The sequence below is a fragment of the Aspergillus versicolor genome (assembly GCF_001890125.1).
Source record: "Aspergillus versicolor CBS 583.65 unplaced genomic scaffold ASPVEscaffold_1, whole genome shotgun sequence".
Taxonomy (NCBI): domain Eukaryota; kingdom Fungi; phylum Ascomycota; class Eurotiomycetes; order Eurotiales; family Aspergillaceae; genus Aspergillus; species Aspergillus versicolor.
In genome coordinates, this window is record NW_024467524.1 from 3,789,659 (window position 1) to 3,808,607 (window position 18,949).

General features: G+C 49.2%; 6 protein-coding genes across 6 annotated transcripts; 4 read left to right on the forward strand and 2 right to left on the reverse strand.

Annotated features, from left to right (window-relative positions):
• Window positions 1-107: 107 nt before the first annotated feature.
• ASPVEDRAFT_58988 (ATP-binding cassette long-chain fatty acid transporter PXA2) lies at window positions 108-2,454 on the forward strand (the record flags this gene model as incomplete). Its single annotated transcript, XM_040815444.1, has 4 exons — window positions 108-617; window positions 682-1,318; window positions 1,392-2,289; window positions 2,376-2,454. 4 exons carry the CDS (start codon window positions 108-110, stop codon window positions 2,452-2,454), a joined length of 2,124 nt encoding a protein of 707 aa, XP_040662991.1.
• Window positions 2,376-5,954, reverse strand: glpV (glycogen phosphorylase; the record flags this gene model as incomplete). Its single annotated transcript, XM_040818045.1, has 8 exons — window positions 2,376-3,256; window positions 3,338-5,103; window positions 5,164-5,241; window positions 5,293-5,396; window positions 5,458-5,519; window positions 5,583-5,618; window positions 5,692-5,704; window positions 5,782-5,954. The coding sequence occupies 8 exons, from the start codon at window positions 5,952-5,954 to the stop codon at window positions 2,849-2,851; spliced, it is 2,640 nt and encodes an 879-aa protein (XP_040662992.1). The 3' UTR covers window positions 2,376-2,848.
• Window positions 5,955-7,490: 1,536 nt separating this feature from the next.
• Window positions 7,491-8,881, reverse strand: gpaB (guanine nucleotide-binding protein subunit alpha gpaB; the record flags this gene model as incomplete). The annotated part of the gene is made up of 6 exons (XM_040805904.1): window positions 7,491-7,590; window positions 7,655-7,893; window positions 7,948-8,077; window positions 8,136-8,264; window positions 8,320-8,665; window positions 8,755-8,881. The coding sequence occupies 6 exons, from the start codon at window positions 8,879-8,881 to the stop codon at window positions 7,491-7,493; spliced, it is 1,071 nt and encodes a 356-aa protein (XP_040662993.1).
• A 1,717-nt stretch (window positions 8,882-10,598) lies between these two features.
• ASPVEDRAFT_280294 (uncharacterized protein) lies at window positions 10,599-11,264 on the forward strand. Its single transcript, XM_040810071.1, has one exon. The coding sequence runs from the start codon at window positions 10,700-10,702 to the stop codon at window positions 11,033-11,035; it is 336 nt and encodes a 111-aa protein (XP_040662994.1). The 5' UTR covers window positions 10,599-10,699; the 3' UTR covers window positions 11,036-11,264.
• A 1,848-nt stretch (window positions 11,265-13,112) lies between these two features.
• sakA (mitogen-activated protein kinase HOG1) lies at window positions 13,113-14,771 on the forward strand (the record flags this gene model as incomplete). Its single annotated transcript, XM_040814143.1, has 9 exons — window positions 13,113-13,168; window positions 13,231-13,278; window positions 13,398-13,527; window positions 13,586-13,629; window positions 13,699-13,798; window positions 13,861-14,217; window positions 14,284-14,362; window positions 14,419-14,602; window positions 14,672-14,771. 9 exons carry the CDS (start codon window positions 13,113-13,115, stop codon window positions 14,769-14,771), a joined length of 1,098 nt encoding a protein of 365 aa, XP_040662995.1.
• A 530-nt stretch (window positions 14,772-15,301) lies between these two features.
• Window positions 15,302-18,805, forward strand: ASPVEDRAFT_159507 (putative Avl9 protein). Its single transcript, XM_040808574.1, has 10 exons — window positions 15,302-15,658; window positions 15,893-15,997; window positions 16,069-16,311; window positions 16,407-16,434; window positions 16,489-16,552; window positions 16,609-16,688; window positions 16,746-16,917; window positions 16,975-17,015; window positions 17,068-17,205; window positions 17,258-18,805. Exons 1-10 carry the CDS (start codon window positions 15,597-15,599, stop codon window positions 18,692-18,694), a joined length of 2,370 nt encoding a protein of 789 aa, XP_040662996.1. The 5' UTR covers window positions 15,302-15,596; the 3' UTR covers window positions 18,695-18,805.
• The last annotated feature ends 144 nt before the right edge of the window (window positions 18,806-18,949 follow it).

The window sequence follows — 18,949 nt, forward strand, 5'->3', positions numbered from 1 at the left end:
TATCCATCTACAGAACTAGAGCTGTTCATGGACATGTCGGCGCCTGTTGACTCTGGATAAAGCCACTCTTGTCCCTCGCGCGTGAGCGGCCGTTCATCCCCATCGCTATGGCAGCCCAATCAAAACTACTCCCCCCCGAACGCTCTGTACGGCAGATTTTCTCCAGCCTCACGTCACTATATCTTCGCAATCGCACAAACATATCCCGTGCAGTTTATCTATCCCTCCTCGCGGCCCTCGCCAAGCGCATTCATAATGCTATCTCCGAGCAGAAGGCAGCCTCCCAGCACCAGGTGGATTTGCGGAAGAAGCCAGGGACCAGCAGCCTCGGTGATCGCGGCGAGAACCCACGGAAGAAGGTCGGCGTGAATCGCGAATTCTTCAGAAACATAGCTCGTTTGCTGAAGATTGTAATACCGGGCTGGCGGAGTAAGGAACTACGACTGCTGATAAGCCACAGCGTTTTCCTGGTATTACGGACTCTGCTCAGTTTGTACGTGGCCGAGCTTGATGGGAGACTTGTCAGTAACTTGGTACGAGGGAAGGGGAAGGACTTTCTACTAGGGTTGGTGTGGTGGATGATTGTTGCGGTGCCTGCGACTTTTACGAACTCTATGGTGGGTTATCATACAATCTTGGGCTTTAAATATAAGTGTACTAATAGGCATGACTGCGCAATAGCTGTCTTATCACCAGTGCAAGCTCGCACTCAGCTACCGCAAGCGTCTTACCGACCACATCCACGAGAAATACCTGTCGAATATGACCTTCTATGCGATTTCGGCGTTGGACGACCGAATCAAGAACCCTGACCAACTTATCACCGTTGATGTAACTCGGTTTTCCGACAGCCTAGCGGAGCTGTACTCGAATCTCGCCAAACCAATTCTAGACATGGCTATTTACAACTACTCTCTTTCGAAGAGTGTCGGTGGTGAAGGCCTCTTCATTATGAGCCTTTTAGTTCAATTATCAGCAAATGTCATGCGGGCACTAACACCACCATTCGGCAAATACGTCGCTGATGAAGCTCGTCTCGAGGGAGAATTTAGATTCCTTCACTCGAGATTGATCGACTACAGCGAGGAAATTGCTCTATACCATGGCCATGATGCGGAGAAGGACACGCTAGACAAGGGTTATTTCACCCTCATAAAACATGTGAATCGCATTCTGCGGAGGCGTTTATACCATGGCTTTATGGAGGATTTCGTTATCAAATACTTCTGGGGTGCTCTGGGCTTGATTTTGTGCAGTGTCCCGGTATTCTTTAAAATACCTGGCCAAGTTACCCAGACCATGGGTGACCGTACAGAAAGTAAGTCTTCTATCTTTATTCGCAGATAACGGGCTTGAGTGCCGCTTCGAACTGTGACTAATTATCGAAACAGGCTTTGTTACAAACAGGCGAATGTTGCTTTCTTCCTCGGATGCCTTTGGTCGTCTAATGTTTTCCTACAAGGAGATTTCCGAATTAGCAGGCTTTACAGCTCGTGTCTCGTCGCTAATGGAAGTCATGGACGACCTTTTGGCCGGGCGGTTCGAAAAGAAACTCGTCTCATCAGCATCCACAGAAGAAAACGCAGCTGTCCTATCCGGCCGCGGCGAAACCGAAGAGAGCGACTCAATCGAGTTCACCGATGTTCCCATCGTCTCGCCCAACGGTGATGTGCTCGTCCGCAAGCTCAGCTTCACTGTCCACCCCGGCGACCACCTCTTAATCGTCGGCCCCAACGGCTGCGGCAAATCATCCCTCTTCCGAATCCTAGGAGGACTTTGGCCCGTCTACGGTGGCCGCGTCAAGAAACCGCGCTTCGACGAAATCTTTTACATCCCGCAACGCCCTTACCTCTCCCGCGGCACGCTCCGCCAACAAGTCATCTACCCCGACGGCGTGCGCGAAATGCGCGCCAAGGGGATCACCGACGACGACCTATATGAGATCCTCTCCATCGTTGAAATCGCCTCAGTCGTCGACCGCCCTGGCGAATGGGATGCGGAGGAAGAATGGCGAGACGTCCTCTCCATCGGTCTCCAGCAGCGGATCGCTATGGCGCGCCTGTTCTACCATCGCCCGAAATTCGCGATTCTAGACGAGTGCACGTCCTCTGTCACTCTTGAGATCGAGCGCGTCATGTACGAAACTGCGAAGAAACTGGGCACGACGCTCATGACGGTTTCGCATCGCCGCAGTCTGTGGAAGTACCACAAAATGATTCTGCAGTTTGATGGGCAGGGTGGGTATACTTTTACCGGCCTAGACTGGGAGAGGAGGATGAAGCTGGAAGAGTAAGACCCCACCCACTCGGCTTGCTTTTCTTTTCTTTTTTTTTTTTTTTTTTAAGGTAATGGTGCTGACTACTTTGCTTCTTTAGTGAGAAGGAAGAACTCGATCTTCATCTGCGGGCTATCCCGGAACTACAGAAGCGAATGGCGGAGTTGACTTCGTCGTAGAAGGTGGTAATGAGGCATATATGCATTTACGCCCTATTAATGGGTGGGTTTTATTTTCTCGGGTACGTGGTACTACACAGTACCCATATAGTCAATGTATTAAGATAGGATTTGTATGTTGTGTACCTAGCGAATTGGAATTCATTAGACAAGCTTCTACTTATTTTGAATTATTCAATAGGCCTTCATCCTTGAAATGGAGTATGGCTTACTGGAACTCATTAATGTAAGCTACTGTTAAGTTACGAACTACAGCTCCTCCAAATGTTCAACAACAGCATCATTTCAATGGTTTCATACAGCAAACTAACAAACACGGACCGAGCCAGCTAAATGAAAAGCATGATTACAAAACATCGAATAAAAACTCATCAAAGTAAGACACTAACGCAGCTTAATCCCTAACAGCCAACGGCTCGACATTCCAGATGCTCTCCGCATACTCGTTAATCACTCGATCGGTAGAGAAGAAGCCCATTCTCGCCACACTGGTGATACTCTTCGATACCCACTCCTCACGATTCTTAAATGCCTCGTCAACCATCTCTTGGGTCTGGATGTAGGAGTTGAAGTCGTCTGAGACAAGATAATAGTCTCCGTGTTCGGCGATGGAGGCAAGCAGGGCAGAGAAGTGCGAAGGTTCGCCGAATGTGCCAGAGCGGATGGCATCGAATACTGCCGCGAGATGAGGGTCGAGTTTGAAGCCGCCATAGAAATGCTTGTGTCGTATATCCTCGACGTCCTCAGCCAGATTCCCGAAGAGAAAGATGTTTTGTTCGCCGATTTCGCGGGTTATTTCGATCTGTTGAGAGGTGGTGATTAGTTATTTGGTTAGGGCTGACAGATGGACTAGGAATATTTAGTCAAAGAAAGGAAGGCTTACGTTAGCTCCATCGCATGTTCCGATAATAAGGCCCCCATTGAGGACGAACTTCATGTTGCTTGTTCCACTTCCCTCTGTGCCGGCTGTTGAAATGTGCTCGCTGATATCGGAGGCTGGGCAGATGATTTCTGCCTTGCTGACATTGTAGTCTTCGATGAAGATTACCTTGAGAAGGTCGCCTACTTCCGCATCATTGTTGACAACGGACGATACCTCGTTGATGAGATGGATGACAGTTTTCGCCATCCAGTATCCTGGGGCTGCTTTACCACCGAAGATGGAAACTCGCGGCGTCACTTTCTTCTTCTCTTCGGTCGACATAGCTTTGATTTTGAGGTAGCGGTGGATAACGCCAAATATGTTTAATTGTTGGCGTTTGTACTCGTGGATGCGCTTTACTTGGACATCGAACAGGGAGTTCGGATTCACGCTGTATCCTGTGGTTTCCTTGATGTGTTTGGCGAGACGGAGTTTGTTAAAGGTTTTGATCTCTACCCACTCCTGCTGGAATGCCTTGTCATCTGCAAAGGCCTCTATTTTCTCTAGGAGGGTCAAGTCCGTCAGGAAATCGTGGCCTCCTAGTTTCGAAGCAATCAGGCTGGATAGTCTAGGGTTGGCCTGGTGAAGCCAGCGACGAGGGGTAACTCCGTTGGTGACATTCGTGAACTTGTCGGGGCCATATATAGACACGAAGTCTCTGAAAATGGTGCTTTGTAGAAGGTCTGAATGCAACTCAGCGACACCGTTAACCTTGTGAGAGCCTATGACTGCTATATGAGCCATCCTGACCATCTTCGGGTGTGATTCTTCAATAATAGAAACTCGAGAGAGAATATCCCGGTCGTCGGGGAACTTCTTTTCGACAGTCTGCAGGAAATACAAGTTGATATCGAAGATTATTTGCATGTGTCGTGGAAGGAGGTTTTGCAATAGAGGAACCGACCACTTTTCTAAAGCTTCCGGCAAAACGGTATGGTTAGTATAGCCGAACGTCTTGGTGACAATATCCCAAGATTCGTCCCATACGAGGCCCTCTTTATCCATCAGGATGCGATGGAGCTCCACTATCGCCAAAGTCGGGTGGGTATCGTTAAGCTGGATGGCAACCTGGTCTGAAAACTCGCTCCATGGTCGGTTTGTCTTTTTGAACCTTCTTACAATATCAAACAGCGAGGCGGCGCACCAGAAGTACTGCTGCTTCAATCGTAGCTCCTTACCCCGGTCCAGGTTATCATTAGGGTAAAGGACAGCTGAGATCGTTTCAGCCCGCTGCTGGTCTGCGACTGCACTCTCGTAGTCACCGGCATTGAACTTTTGGAAGTCAAATTCGCCGCTGGCTGCTTTGCTCGACCAAAGACGAAGGTTGTTCGTCGTTCGTGTACCGTATCCTGGGACAGGAACATCATACGCCACAGCCTGCACTATCTCACCGTCTTGCCAGGAGTTTATAGTTTTTCCGTTTTCATCCTCGTATGTTCTCACCCAGCCATAGAACTGGATATCGACGGTAATCTCGTGCCGGGGAAACTCCCAGGGGTTGAAGTCGAGCCAATAATCAGGGATCTCAACCTGGTAGCCGTCCACTATCTCCTGTTTGAAGATTCCATATCGGTAGCGTAGCCCGTAGCCCCATGCAGGATAATTGAGGGTTGCGAGGCTGTCAAGCAGGCACGCTGCAAGGCGTCCCAAACCACCGTTACCAAGGGCTGCATCATGTTCCTGACTGATCACATCCTCAATACGAAAGCCCAGATCGCCCAGACCGTCTTACATGAGAGACATGTGGGTTAGCATTGGCACCGTCATAACAGACATTCGGCTCGTACCTCGAGCAACGTCCTTCATGCCCACATTGAGCATAGCGTTATCAAGGGCCCTGCCCATCAGAAATTCTAGAGACAGGTCTAGTGATATAGTCAGCTTCCATACAATACGTATTGATATTTTTCGCATACAATAAACTCGTTTCTGATCGTTGAGGGTCTGTCTCTGCTGGGTCTTGTTCCACTCGATAATCAAACGGTCTCGGAAAGCTAAAGCAGTCCCGGAATATGCAGCCCTAGCGCCGTCGTTAGAAGTTCAAATATCGGAAGTAAGAAATAAGGCGGAAAAAAGCATACAACTCATCACAATTGTATAACGAGCGCGCGAGTGTCGTCTCGACATGGCGTACCAATTCATGCTATTTAGATGAGCTAGAGGCCCACAAGCTTTAGGTCAAAATCTAATAGAAAGCTCAACATACTTCGAACTCGTCTTTGTTTGCAAAACCAGAGGCCGACTATATTGTATTAGCCTGACTTTAAGCTGCGAAACATCCTCGAGAGCGCTTCGAGTTATCGCTCGTCTCTTACATGCTTCCTCCATCTAGAAGACAAGTCGGGTTAGATTGGTCAACATTCCCCATCCCAAATGCACCGACAAAAATTGACCAAAGGACTTACGCCTCTCTCAATGCTTCAGGAATACTGGCTTCGACACTCTTGATCTCTGCTCGCCCAAAGCCAGTGTAGTTACGCTTGTGTTTCGGCCGACTGAACCCTGGGCCAATTGGTCCTTGGAGACTCGAAACTGGGGCTCCAACTGACGGTCTTCTTTCGTGGCGAGACTCAGACATGATGCCGGCAGCTCAATTGTCGTACAATAAACCCGGGGATAAAAGATGGTCGATTCGCGGTGGAGGTTGTAAAGTAAACAAGTGAATGCAATGCAGTAATTGGGGTCGTGGACGAGTAAAAAACAGCAACGTCCAACAATGATTATAAGATAAATTTACAAGAGAAGCCAAGGGACAGAAGCGAAAGAGGAGGGTTAATATGAGAGACAGATGGAGTGTGGTCAGAGGCGGATGAGGAGGGGAGGAGCAGGGAGCTATGGCCTGTCTGTGTACCCCGTGACAGGCAAGCTGGGGTGAAAACATGGAAGAAGCATGAGGGGTACTCAGCACGGGGCCATAGGTTGCAGAGAGACAGGTGAGTTCGAGACGCTTTCTACAATTCAGACTGGCTACTGTCAACGTGCAAGCGACGCGCTGAGGGTCTAGACTTGCTCTCCAGTGCGGAGGATCAGCCGTCACGGTGCTCAGGGCGCTGGGCCACTATGGATCCGCTGGACTGTCTGGGAACCATCTGAGACCTCGAACAAGATCGTTATGCCAGACCCCACTGGGGATGAACTCCTTTGCAGTTTGAAAGACGGAGCGGGAGAGCTGAAGATGTCCCTCTTGTATGACGCAACCACCCCTCCTATATGTAACGATACTAATCTTATGATAGATGGCACCTCGACTATATGGTCCGATATCAAATCCGTCGCTTTATTCTAATAAAAAATGAGAATCGCCCGGCTGGAACCGGATATGCTGCCCTATTAACTCCACCTTCCATTACCCGCAGATCTTGTGAAGACTTAGGACCAAATCTCGAGTCCAGTTAAGAAAGCTCCACTGTAACTATCGATTCATCATCCCTTATTAGATAGAGCTCGGAATTATGAACACATATATAGAGGTACTAGAGATTGCAAAGTATATTCAGAGAAACCCCTGCCTCAAGGGCGACATGATACAAAGACACTGACCAGAGGTGGTCGAACGTATGGCAAAGGGTAAATAACAAGAAAAACGCAATCTCAGGGCACATGAGACTGGATATCAGAAGCCCTCACGCATGATATATGCAAAGTATAGTGCCGAGGTCTGCAACTTTTTTGTTCACAATATAATGCTCATGTATCCCAAAACAGCGGGCGATTCGATCAAAAATAAAGAATAGAGAAAAAAAAAAGTAGACTCGTGTCAATAACTAAATGATGCAGAGAAGTAGCTTCGAAACACACAACCACCTAACCTCGAAGAGTAAGGTAGGAAATTAGGAGGCAGGGAGAATAGGAGAAAAACACCATGCTAGAAATACCAACGCATTTGGTCCGACCCAGCGCCAAAATAGAATCAAGATGGGTAGTTGAAAAAACGTCAATGCCATAAACGCCGTTAACTCTCCGCCAATAACGTAAAAAGGGGAATAGAACAAGGACGAAGGAGAAAAGTAGAAGTGAACCTCAAGAGCCATCAAAGCGGAGAGGTGGACTTGAGGCCAATGAATGTGGTCGAAAAGGTGGAGATCGAGGATATGGCTCGGTCTAACGTTTTCTTTCACAGAATGCCCGAGTCTTTCAACGCATTCTGTAGAATGGTCTCCTTGACAGCTGCAAATACCAAACGGATGTTCGTTGTGTCGGTAGCTTGAGTCAAACTATTCAGTGTACCACTTGTTAGACAATTCAAAGTTGGGGTTCAGTCATTGGAAGAGTGCTTACTGAGGGTATAAGTTTAGGTGCGCTCGGTTGACCTGGTTGAACCTCCAAAGGAGATACTTCGCCGCTCGGTTCACATCATTACCACCCGAGTAATCTGGAAAGTAGTTGCTCAATGGTGAGCGAGGCAGTTTCTGCCGGAATAAATCCACTTTGTTGAGGAAGAGAATTATGCTTGTTCGCATGAACCATCGAGAGTTCACGACAGAGTCGAAGAGTACCAAACTTTCCATCATACGGTTCTGCCAACATCCAACATCAGCACAAGAAACAGGACAGTAATCGATACAACTTACCTGGTTCCCCTCTTCCAATAATACTTGATCATATTCACTCAAGGCCACACAGAAGATGATCGACGTAACGTTTTCGAAACAATGGATCCACTTTTTTCTCTCGCTGCGCTGACCACCAACATCAAACATGCTAAAACAGGTATGAGTTTGGTCCAATGTTGGAGATGCGGGGGTGGGGGTTATCATACTGAATGCTTAATTGGCCCATTGTAAATCGTGTTTCATATATACCGGTTGTCTTTGTACGTGCGCGCAAAACATCATTGACGTTTGGTATATAGTCGGGTGCCGTTATGCGCTTCGCCTCTTCGAAAAAACTAAAAGTTTTGTTCAGTATGCATACCCAAAGGATATGTTCGGGAGGTTTCTCACTATGGCGCTGAATCCATTAAGTAAAACTCATTCTGTCGCTCTAAAGCTGTTGATGTGCACGGATCATTCCAAATGTATGTTATCGCATCCCCTACTGTTGAATCCAGCGGTATATTGGGATCCGGATCGATGTTGTAATCGGTGAGAAATTCGATATAGTCGCGGACCTTCTGGCTAGTAGGTTCAAGCGAAAATTGGTGGTAGGCGCCAATAAGGGCTTTGGCGCATTCGAGGAGGTTTTTATAGACTGTCAAACGATATAACGCTAACTCTTCGACTGTATACCCATTCTGGTGGATGATTTTCATTTGCTTGACAATCGTCGATTTTCCACTTTCTCCAGACCCTGTCATAGAGAATCTCGGTTAGCTCAAGATACTGAGAGGCCTGTTGGGACCTAGAGGCCGCCAAAGTTAAAGAAAGTTAAAGGCCTACCAAGTAGCAAAATCTTGCATTCTCGCCGCAGGCGCCTAGAGTCCTCTTCTAGTTTCCGATCGATTGCCTGGCTTCTCTTCTTCTGTTCCGCATCTCCTGCCGACTCTGAGCTAAAGCAGGAACCCATTTTCAAGACGTTGTCGTTGACGGCGCGGGAGTGGACCATAGGCTGTTCACCGAGTGAACGGTGTCAGCCGGTCAGAAATGGCAAGGCCAGTTAATTCCAAGCCGTTGAGTAAAAAGCCACCCCCTACAACCTGAGAAAGGTCGCTTTCTTGAGAGCAGGTATTGGCGCGGTCGAGGGGCAGTAAGCGACCGAACAGAAGCAGCTATGGCTTCGCGAGAAATGGGAACTGGCGCAGAGAGACGAAGGGTAAAACTCAGAGACTGAGCGACGGGGAAGGATTACGGATCGGATGGAGGTCTGAGCAACGACTGCAGGCTGCCGGGTACGGAGGTGACGGGTTGTGGCGCAGGTGTCGAAACTAGGGAGACGGCGGGACGGAGAAGAGTTACGAGTATAATTCAGCGATAGAGGAGCTTTGTCTCACCAGGCCAGGTCGTTTGGGGTGAGGGGTGACAGGATACAAACTGCGGAGCAAGAAGACGTGAGAGAGCGACGAGCCGACGCTAAAAAGGGTAGCAGAGGTCGATCGGGGGATGATGTGGGAGAGTTGGATGGGGGCGGATCTCCAGTCAGACTCAGATAATGTAAGCAAGCAGCTGCTGCCACTGGAGCGGTTTGAGAGGCAGGCTGAGCAGCACGGGGTTTATGCATGTAATACTGGACAATAAGGCAGTGAAGCTGGCCTTCTTGTGAATGTTGACACGTTGTGCAAGAATAATACGATCGATCAATGAACTTGAGTTGGTGATGAGATAAAACGATCCTCCCAGGCTCCTCCAGTCATGACAGCTAATTAGCGACGGGAAAGAGGAGACTTGACGTCGCCGGATTAGTAGTTGTCATTACTACGGATATTGCACTATTTTTTTATTATCGCTTCCAGCCTCCTCCTAGTGGTTACAGACTCACTCTGCTCTTAATTTCTAGTGTCTGAACGCTGGACTCTGAACTCTCAATACTCTCAACTCAAGATGAGCGTCGCTTTTCGTCATTCCAGCCGCCCATCACTGCGGCGGTGGAGTTGAGCTGAGGAGAGGCCCCGTCCGTACGTAACTTGACTGCTAGGGTGATTAGTTAACAGGCCCTCGGCCCTCCGCCCTCCCATCTCAATCTGTGGGAAGCTGGGAGTATGTGGACCGGCACGGTTAGCCGCAAATAAGAGCTCCGTGATATAGGCGACCAATACCGTATTATCGCCATCCCCAGATCGATTTCACGAACCTCACCGACAGTCAAGCAGCAAACGATAATTAAGCGGTAATGGTAAAAACCCTAGGGATCTTCATTTCTTTGACCACAGCTGGTGCTACGTACTGTCGTTCTCTGTTACACATGCCTCATAGCTCTGAAGTATTTTGCCTCCGCTGTATGCATCTACGGGTGACTGCTATATATAGTGGTTGGGACTCGATACTTTTCAACGTGCAATTTGCTCACGACCAACCGTCAACATCGATAAATTATCGAATCCTCCCCGATAAGTTCATCCAAAGGCTAAGGAAAGCTCATAGTTTCAAGGTTCACATTTTTGCTGCTATGAACCATGACTTGAACCAACCAAATCGCCCAGTCCTGGCACTCTCTCTTGGTCTTTCCGGTGATGGTACACGTGATTGACACCACAATCTCACATGATTGCTGTGCAACAGTGCGGACACCAGGTCACCAATTGCAGATCCAGTCGTTGATGCTCTGCAAGATCTTGAAGCTTTACGAGGCTCTCAAGGTGGTGCCTGACAGGAAAGCTCGGGCTGAAGGGCATGGCCAATTTGTTGCGGTTTTTTTTCTCCCCTTCGAGTCCTTCGGGGCAATGGAGCAATGGTCGCTCTGCCTAGCCGGGGCCAGTGCGGCACAGTACTCGTACACGGAGGCTGGGCTTCAGACTTCGTGGTGCCCGCGCCCGAAAGCCCATTCAGTGTGCTGGTGGTGGGGGGGCTGGCGCTTTTGGCACTGACAGAATGGGGTGTCATGGACGGGGCACCGACGGCTCTCTTGGCGTCCAATTCGTGTCGGGGCATTTCTAATCGTTCTTCAGAGCATAATGCGATAAAAAAAGATCGCGACTCTTATTCTTTTCCCTCCCCGGTAAAGCGTGCAAGAAAAAAGGGTCAGACGAGAAGGGGAAGGGGAGAAAAAAAAGAGGAACTGGTATGAATACCCATTATCTGGTCGATAATGCGACGATCGATGCTCGGTCAATTTGAGGTTTGCCCAAGGCCGCCCTGAAGGGCAAGGTAATGCGATTCCCAAGCCCTTATCCGGAGATCTTCTCGTTAGCTTTGGCTGCGCCCCGAGTGGAAAGGAAGCCCAGGCGCACGTCCCGGGCTAGAGTTACCTAGTTTTCCAGTTGAATTCGAACGCCCAGCCTCATGCTGAAAGGGGTGACTTCTCTCGGATCAAAGCTGGGAGAGATCCTTGGACAAACCATGAGAACCCAGTCAAGCAGCTTGCAAGCTGTGTTACAGAAGATCATGCCTGAGATGGCCGTCCAGCATGTGCTAACAAGCTCTAAACCTGTTTATTATCCACAGAGTTCCATAACAAAAGATGGATTCCCTCTCCTCATCCTCTAGCTTCTTTAACATCGATTTCACAACCGGGACCATAAGTGATCATGCGTTCCTGACCACTCCGTACAATGAGGGGTGGAATGGGAACATGACCAGCTGGAGAGGTAGCAGTATCCTTGGTTTCAAAACCCCCGCTTGACTGCGGACAGAACCAACGATTTGCTGTAATACTCTATTTTTGATATATGAGCCTGTAACTCTGCTGCTAGTGAGGGGCATCTACATGAGAGACATGAAGTATGCATGACATGATACATGTCTGCAGATGGCGCCATCTACCATGGGGATGGGATAGCCGCCTGCGCCCTTCAAATTACCAATAATCATTCCAGCTGATATACGGATTATACCCAAATTTACAAACCATAGGTAGCTGGACCTTAGCTCTATACTGGATGTAAGCAGACAGTGACACAAGCATATGCGACTATACTTGACAAAGAAGCTGGCTAAACTTATGCCTGAAGGTGACACAGTATTTGCCCGCTGCTCAAAAACAAGGATACAAGAGCCAGCATATGGTAGGTGCTACGATGCCTCGAGCCTATACATGGAACTGTTTCTGTTAACGGTGTAGGCGGTGAAAGTGTGTGCTGGCATGGAGAAGCAGGGAGTGCGAGTTGATGCAGTGTATAGAGTATAAACACGGGGCCGCAGGTCGGTAATACTCGACTCTGGTTAAGTTGAGAAGAGGTAGGTTATTTTTTGACATATGATTGTCTAGTTTATTGCATCTTAACCACGGTCGAATTCTGTTCTCAGACCCAGATCTTGCAGAACAGAGGAAGTCGATGGGGGTCGTGGCTGGACGTTGCGGAGATCTATGACGACATCACTGGAGACAGGCCCGGCAGACTCGCTCCTCTCAGACTTTGCCCTTGCCTGGAAGACTGGCTCCCGCTTAGCGAAAGACCTAGACCGAGTCATGGATCGCCAAGAAGACTTCCAGGAAACTTCTTTTAGTCGGTCAAAATTTAATGTTTATTGTAGGCCCGGCTGCGACGGGAAAAAAATCGCTGGCGAAGCCCATTTTCCTGCGGGGAAAGCGTCAGCAAGGCAAAGAGGGGTGATGAGGGACGACTGTTGAGCAATGCAGAGAACTAGTGGATGTCATTGAGTGCTTGACAGGAGACTGAAACTGCTCTTGAAAGGTATCACAGTCAGTAGAACGTAATTGGGTCTCCTGGGGTCTTGGAATAATCATCCGGCCAATGTGTGTCTTTCTCAGGAGCCCGAAGGACCACCACCAACCTGAAGTGCGGTTCAAGCTGTGCTGCTGGCCAATTCGCACGCCGCGACCGTTGTTCGTTGTCGGCCGTCCCCTTTCTTGATTGTCTGCTATCTTGTCGCGCACGTCATCGTTGCTCTGTTCCTCACGGATCGGAAACTTGATAGCAGCAAACTAAACTGCTTAGGTAGGAGAAGGTCCTTTTCCAAGTTCCCCACACACCATTGGGCGCGCCACCACCGCTCTGGCTCCCCTCGTCATTTCATCCATCCTTACAGCTTTCACCCTATCTTGGTCTTCGTCTTTGCCCTTCCCGTTTTCTTCTTCCATTTCTCATCCATCCTGCAAGCAGGACCGTCAAGTTTCGGTGTCCCGTATAAGCCAAGGTTCCTACTGCGCCCCCGCCAGGTCCCCCCGCTATCGCTCGCTCAAAATGGCGGAATTCGTACGTGCCCAGATCTTCGGCACGACCTTTGAAATCACCAGCCGGTATGGGTTTATTCGATCGCGCATGTAAAAGTCATCTCGAGGCTAATATGGCGGACTCACAGATACACGGATTTGCAACCTGTAGGCATGGGTGCTTTTGGACTGGTCTGGTACGGCTTTAACCCCTCTCCTTCCACCGGCGCATCGCCAGCACATCCTTTGATTCGAGTCACCCCCATCAATTTTAAACGCACTCCACCAAACTAATATGCATTTGCAACGATAAAAGCTCCGCGAGGGATCAATTGACCGCCCAGCCGGTTGCCGTTAAGAAAATCATGAAGCCCTTCAGTACTCCTGTGCTCTCTAAAAGGACGTACCGAGAACTGAAGCTGCTGAAGCACCTGCGACACGAAAACGTTAGTCCGCCCGAAATCTCTTCTTTTGCGTTGCCATTATGATGTTAATGGCCTGCAGATCATTAGCTTGAGCGATATATTCATTTCTCCCCTTGAGGACATGTACGCCGCTGCCCCGCGATTACCGCGTTAATGCGACCCCCCGATCGAATTCTGACCATATGATTATAGCTACTTCGTCACAGAGCTTCTGGGTACCGATTTACATAGACTTCTTACTTCCAGGCCACTGGAGAAACAGTTTATCCAGTATTTCCTATATCAGATTCTGGTGAGCTCTAACGAGGCTACAATGGCGTCTCTCGTGGGCGTTTATAAGCTAACTCAACACAGCGAGGACTGAAATATGTCCATTCGGCAGGTGTTGTCCATCGTGACCTTAAGCCCAGCAATATCCTCATCAATGAAAACTGCGACCTAAAAATTTGCGATTTCGGACTTGCGCGCATTCAAGACCCGCAGATGACAGGATATGTATCAACTCGATACTACCGTGCGCCGGAGATTATGCTTACATGGCAAAAATACGACGTCGAGGTGGACATCTGGAGTGCAGCATGCATCTTCGCCGAGATGCTGGAGGGAAAGCCTCTGTTCCCCGGAAAAGACCACGTTAACCAATTTTCCATCATTACGGAGCTTCTTGGGACACCTCCGGACGATGTGATTCAGACCATCTGCAGCGAGAATGTAAGAAACAGATACCCTGACATTTCAGATTGTCGAAGTCTCCTGCTAATACCCTTTCCGAAATAGACCTTACGGTTCGTCAAGTCACTACCGAAGCGAGAGCGTCAGCCGTTGGCGACTAAATTCAGAAACGCCGACCCGGACGGTATGTATACCGCAGCGCCTATGCCCGTTTTAGAGGGGGTAACTAATCCGACGTAGCTGTTGATCTCCTTGAGCGTATGCTCGTTTTCGACCCCAAGAAGCGAATCCGTGCTACCGATGCTCTGGCACACGAATACCTAGCTCCATACCATGATCCCACCGATGAGCCTGAGGCGGAGGAGAAGTTCGACTGGTCGTTTAACGATGCTGATTTGCCTGTGGACACCTGGAAAATTATGATGTGGGTTTTCTTCTGCTTATATCTTGCCGAAACTCGTCCTTGAACTAACCGCGGACTTCCAATTTTCAGGTACTCGGAGATTCTAGATTTCCACAACATCGACCAGGGTGCCGAAGGTAACCCGACCCTTGTCGAAGGGGTTGGACTGAATCAGCAAGGGTTCCAATAGAGCTCTTATAAATCGCGCGGATGCAGCGCAGGTAGCAGTCCGAGCACGATGCGGTGGGCTTATTTCCTAATTCCTTCTATTTTCTGGCATGTAGACCGGGCGTGAGAGCTGTTAAATGTTTTATTTACGAACGATTATTTTTACGTCATCCGCAATATTCTTTTTTCGTCTATACTTATTTGATCTTGTGCTCCTGAATGAGCTGTTCTTACCCCGGTTGTACACGGCCATTGACTTGGGGTTGAAAGATGGGCGGTTGGGCTTTGTAACACGAAAGATCATCTTCATGCGTCCTACCAGACGCTTCAACGAAAATCCACTACGATACAGTTGTACCCATGGATGCCTTGAGGGGCTTATACTTCTTTGATAGGGGCATTCCAACCGCATAAACCGGGGAGAAGCCTTAGATAAAGCCAGTTATAGTTAAACCCCGACCAGAGATCTCACTAGATCTGCGGCAGGAATATCATCCAAGTGCCTCTTCCATAGTTAGTACAGAGTTACTACTAGTTACTTATTTTTATTCAGGGGTCGATAATTGGAGGCGGGGTCTTGCTCAAAACTCCCCATCCGCGTTAATCTATCGCCAACTTCGTCACCGCCCACAAAAGGTCCGACAGGAGCCAATCTCCTCCGACACTCGCCTCCTCGCCCTTGCCTCCGATTTATTTATTCTCGAGTTCCTGTTGTGTAGTGCATTTCTGTCTGTTCGCCGGACTTGAGCGCCTGCCGATTCCTGTCCTTTTCTTTCTGGGAGGGCCTCTCCCCTGTTGCTATCGGGCTCCGGTCTTGTGTTTTCTCACACGACAGAGACAGGACACAATGTCGTGCGCTCAGGTCCACCAAGAACCTATTGTCATGGTCATTGACTTCCACCATGCTAGGTGAGTTGCTGCTTGAATCTGATATATCTCCGCTGGGGAAGAGAACCAACGCCGTGGACAACGAGCATGCTCCGCTTGCTGCCTTGTCTACCTCCGCATACCCGACGTCGGGCCCTGTTTGCTTGGATTGTTGTGCAACTGCGGCCAAAACGCCAGGGGCCCACAATTTGGCTTGAATAAGAAAGAGAGACACTTTATTGTTAAACGGAGCACTGACGGACCGTTCGTATCCAGGGGCCCCGAAATCGAACTATGCTTTGGACCTGAAGGAACCGACCCCGCGGCCGAAAATGACTGGTCACTATTGCCGTTTATGGCGCTCTCCGACGGAGCGCATATGTACGATCCTGAACATTGTATATCTTTCATACGGAAATTGTTTACTGATATGACTCTCTGCCCGCTGTTAGGTCGACCGAGGAATTCTCATACTTCACCCTTCGCCGCAAAGGCACGGACGCCGAACCCCCCACGTCACTTTTCGGGATCGCTTGTTCGAGACAGATTGACTCCAAGACCCTTATCTATAAGTCGCCCGATGTGACGAGGTCGACGGTACAGAAGGCCGTTGTTGTTGTGACGGATAACCCGAAGAGCCTTGGACAGCTTAGGGAGAAGCTTTCTGTTGTTACGTCGGCTTGGTTCGCGCAGCGGTATGTCAACCGGTCGAGATTGGGGATAGTACAAGTTGAGAACGTGGCTGTAGAATGTCTGTAGAACATGGCTGATGATAAGAGTTTGGAAACAGGGACTTTTCGGACCGTGATATCCTGAAGGTTGGGAGCCTGATGATTTGAACCCGGGTGTTCTCGCTAACGCGCTTTTGTTAGAAATTCCGCGAAGGCCTAGTTATCAGTTTGGAGAAGGGTGAGGCAGTTAAGGACCAAACTCTGGGTGAGATTCAACTTCACTACAGTCAAGCTGCAAATTAGCATACTGATATGCCCCAGGACTCTCTTTACGAGAGATGATCCATGAGTTTAAATACCAGACTCTTGTCCTTTTCAAAGCCTTGCTATTGCAACCGAAGGTGCGCATTTTGCTACCGTTATCTTCTCGCCTCATACTGATACAGTGAATTGGGTAGATGCTTTTCTTCGGGTCAAGGTGTGAAAGACTATGCATGATCCAGTTTTCTCTCGTGTCTCTTATTCCCGGTCTCATGAACTACCTTCAAGACTGTGCCGATCCGTCCTTTGACGCCTATGCGCAGACGGTTGAGAAGCCGACTTCCCTGAAGACGAGTGATAGGAACTCTTGTATGATACTTGGAAAATGACTGGTTATCCCGGAGAGTGAGTGCTGATTACTAGCAGTGCTGGCATATATGGGCCTCCCGTTGCAGATTTTTGGGAAGGTATGTGCACCCCAGATGTACTTTCTATAAGAATTTTCCTGACCGTCTATAGGGAAGCATGTTTGGACCGTACACGCCTCTGCAGCAGCTGGATCTGCTGGCGGATGATGGAACGAAATCATATGTTGTTGGTTCTACAAATTCCTTGCTTTTACAGCAGAAAGACCGTTATAGCGATATCTTAATCAACGTAAGACATTCCCGCCTACTCGCCGAGCTTACTCTAACAAATCTACTTTTAGCTCGACGAAGACGCGATCAACATTACATCACCATCTTTACGAACTGCGCTGACCCTATCTGTGGCGGATCGGCGCTGGATTGATGCCATCACCCAGATCGTGAGCGATACCTGGGATGAAGCACACCCGCAGCAACCGAAGACGCATGGGTATATGGGATCTGAAGAGTTCATTAGACTTCAATTCGAAGAGTACCTTCTCGCATTGCTCTCGTGCATGAAGTACCACGAAGAACTCAACACCTTCCTTGCGGATGAACCAAGCCGCCGTAGCCGCGCGCATTTGGATTCCTACAATATCGAAGGAAACCCTGCGTTGGAGTTCAACCAGGAGTTCCTCGCCCAATGGAAAGGAACGTCCAACTATGCTTTGTTCCAACGCCTAACTTCTGACGCCCTTCTATTCTCCGTCGCCGAACCTCGACACCCTTCCGCTGGCGGTCTGACGATAGATGATGTCCAGAGACGAATCTCCCAACAAGTCGCAGACCTCCACCTCGACGAAAGAGTGCGTGAAGGCCGTGAAGCCCTCAATAGACACTTCTCCACAGGCCAAAAGAAGGTGTCTGCCGCGTTTAACAGCTTCTGGGCAGATATCGAATCCATGCGAGAAGCCCAGCGTAAGCGAAACGAGGAAAAGGCAACCCAGTCACCGCGCCCGTCACTGGACAGATCTGCCTCGCTCCCAGTCTCACCGTCGGACTCGGCGTCATCCACCACCGGCTCCTCGTGGTTTCCCAACCGCAAAGCCCCCGCCCCAGCCGTAGATATGACGCAGGCTCAAGCGTCTGTCAGTGCCGTTGGCCAGAAAGCGGGCGCTTACTTCAGTTCTTGGGGATCATGGGCAAATGAGAAGAAGAAGGAGTGGCAGGAAAAGAAGTCTACCTCGCCCTCTCCAACGGGAAGCGCCGCCGTGACATCACCCTCTACTCCGACTTTGGCAAGCGTCACCGAGTCGAACGATAACACGGACAAAGGCAGACGACTATCAATGCAGTCTCTCCGCAGCGAGGGCTCTAACACGCTATCCCGTAGTGGAAGCCGAAGGAAGCGACTCAGTAACATCTTCCTAAAGCGCGATAGTCTTGACATCAACGCTGCCAACCGCGACAACGACGACCACGAGACCACCTACCCGAAATCTCCTTTGTCGAGAGAGGCGCCCGATTTGGGCGATAACGGTGTTTCGGAACTTCCAGCAAAGCAGCCTGAGAGCGAACAGAAGGCCGCTGCCACAATACCTGAAGAAAAGGAGAATACCGTGGAGTCTGTACCTAGCGACAATACAAAACAACAACAAGAAGAAGAACCATCAGCAGCCGCCGCCGCCAAACCCGCTGACACGACACCAGCCGTTAAGCCCGATACTTGGACTGAAGTCTCGCTCGAAAAACCGTCAGCACCGACTTCAACACCCGCAAACGAGTCGTCGTCATAAAATACAACAGAATGGCCTCGGCATCGGGGTTTCTAATCTACCCATTCATATTCAGATGTTCCTCCTTACACTTACATATACATGCATACACACACGATTTGCATACTGCAGCCTTGATATCAAATCCTTGCACATTGGCTGGCCAGCTTTTATTATTCGTTCCTGCTAGGTCATTTCTCATCTTGTTTGGATTATCGTGAGATGTACAAACAATCATATACATATTTATTTTCACTTTCATTTCTCTTGATACCA

Bases quoted from the DNA above. Each gene is read 5' to 3' on its own strand.
- ASPVEDRAFT_280294 (XM_040810071.1), top strand. From the start codon at position 10,700: ATGGTCGCTCTGCCTAGCCGGGGCCAGTGCGGCACAGTACTCGTACAC.
- ASPVEDRAFT_159507 (XM_040808574.1), top strand. From the start codon at position 15,597: ATGTCGTGCGCTCAGGTCCACCAAGAACCTATTGTCATGGTCATTGAC. The intron at 15,659-15,892 runs GTGAGTTGCTGC...GTTCGTATCCAG, and splicing joins ATTGACTTCCACCATGCTAG to GGGCCCCGAAATCGAACTAT. The intron at 16,689-16,745 runs GTGCGCATTTTG...TGAATTGGGTAG, and splicing joins CCTTGCTATTGCAACCGAAG to ATGCTTTTCTTCGGGTCAAG.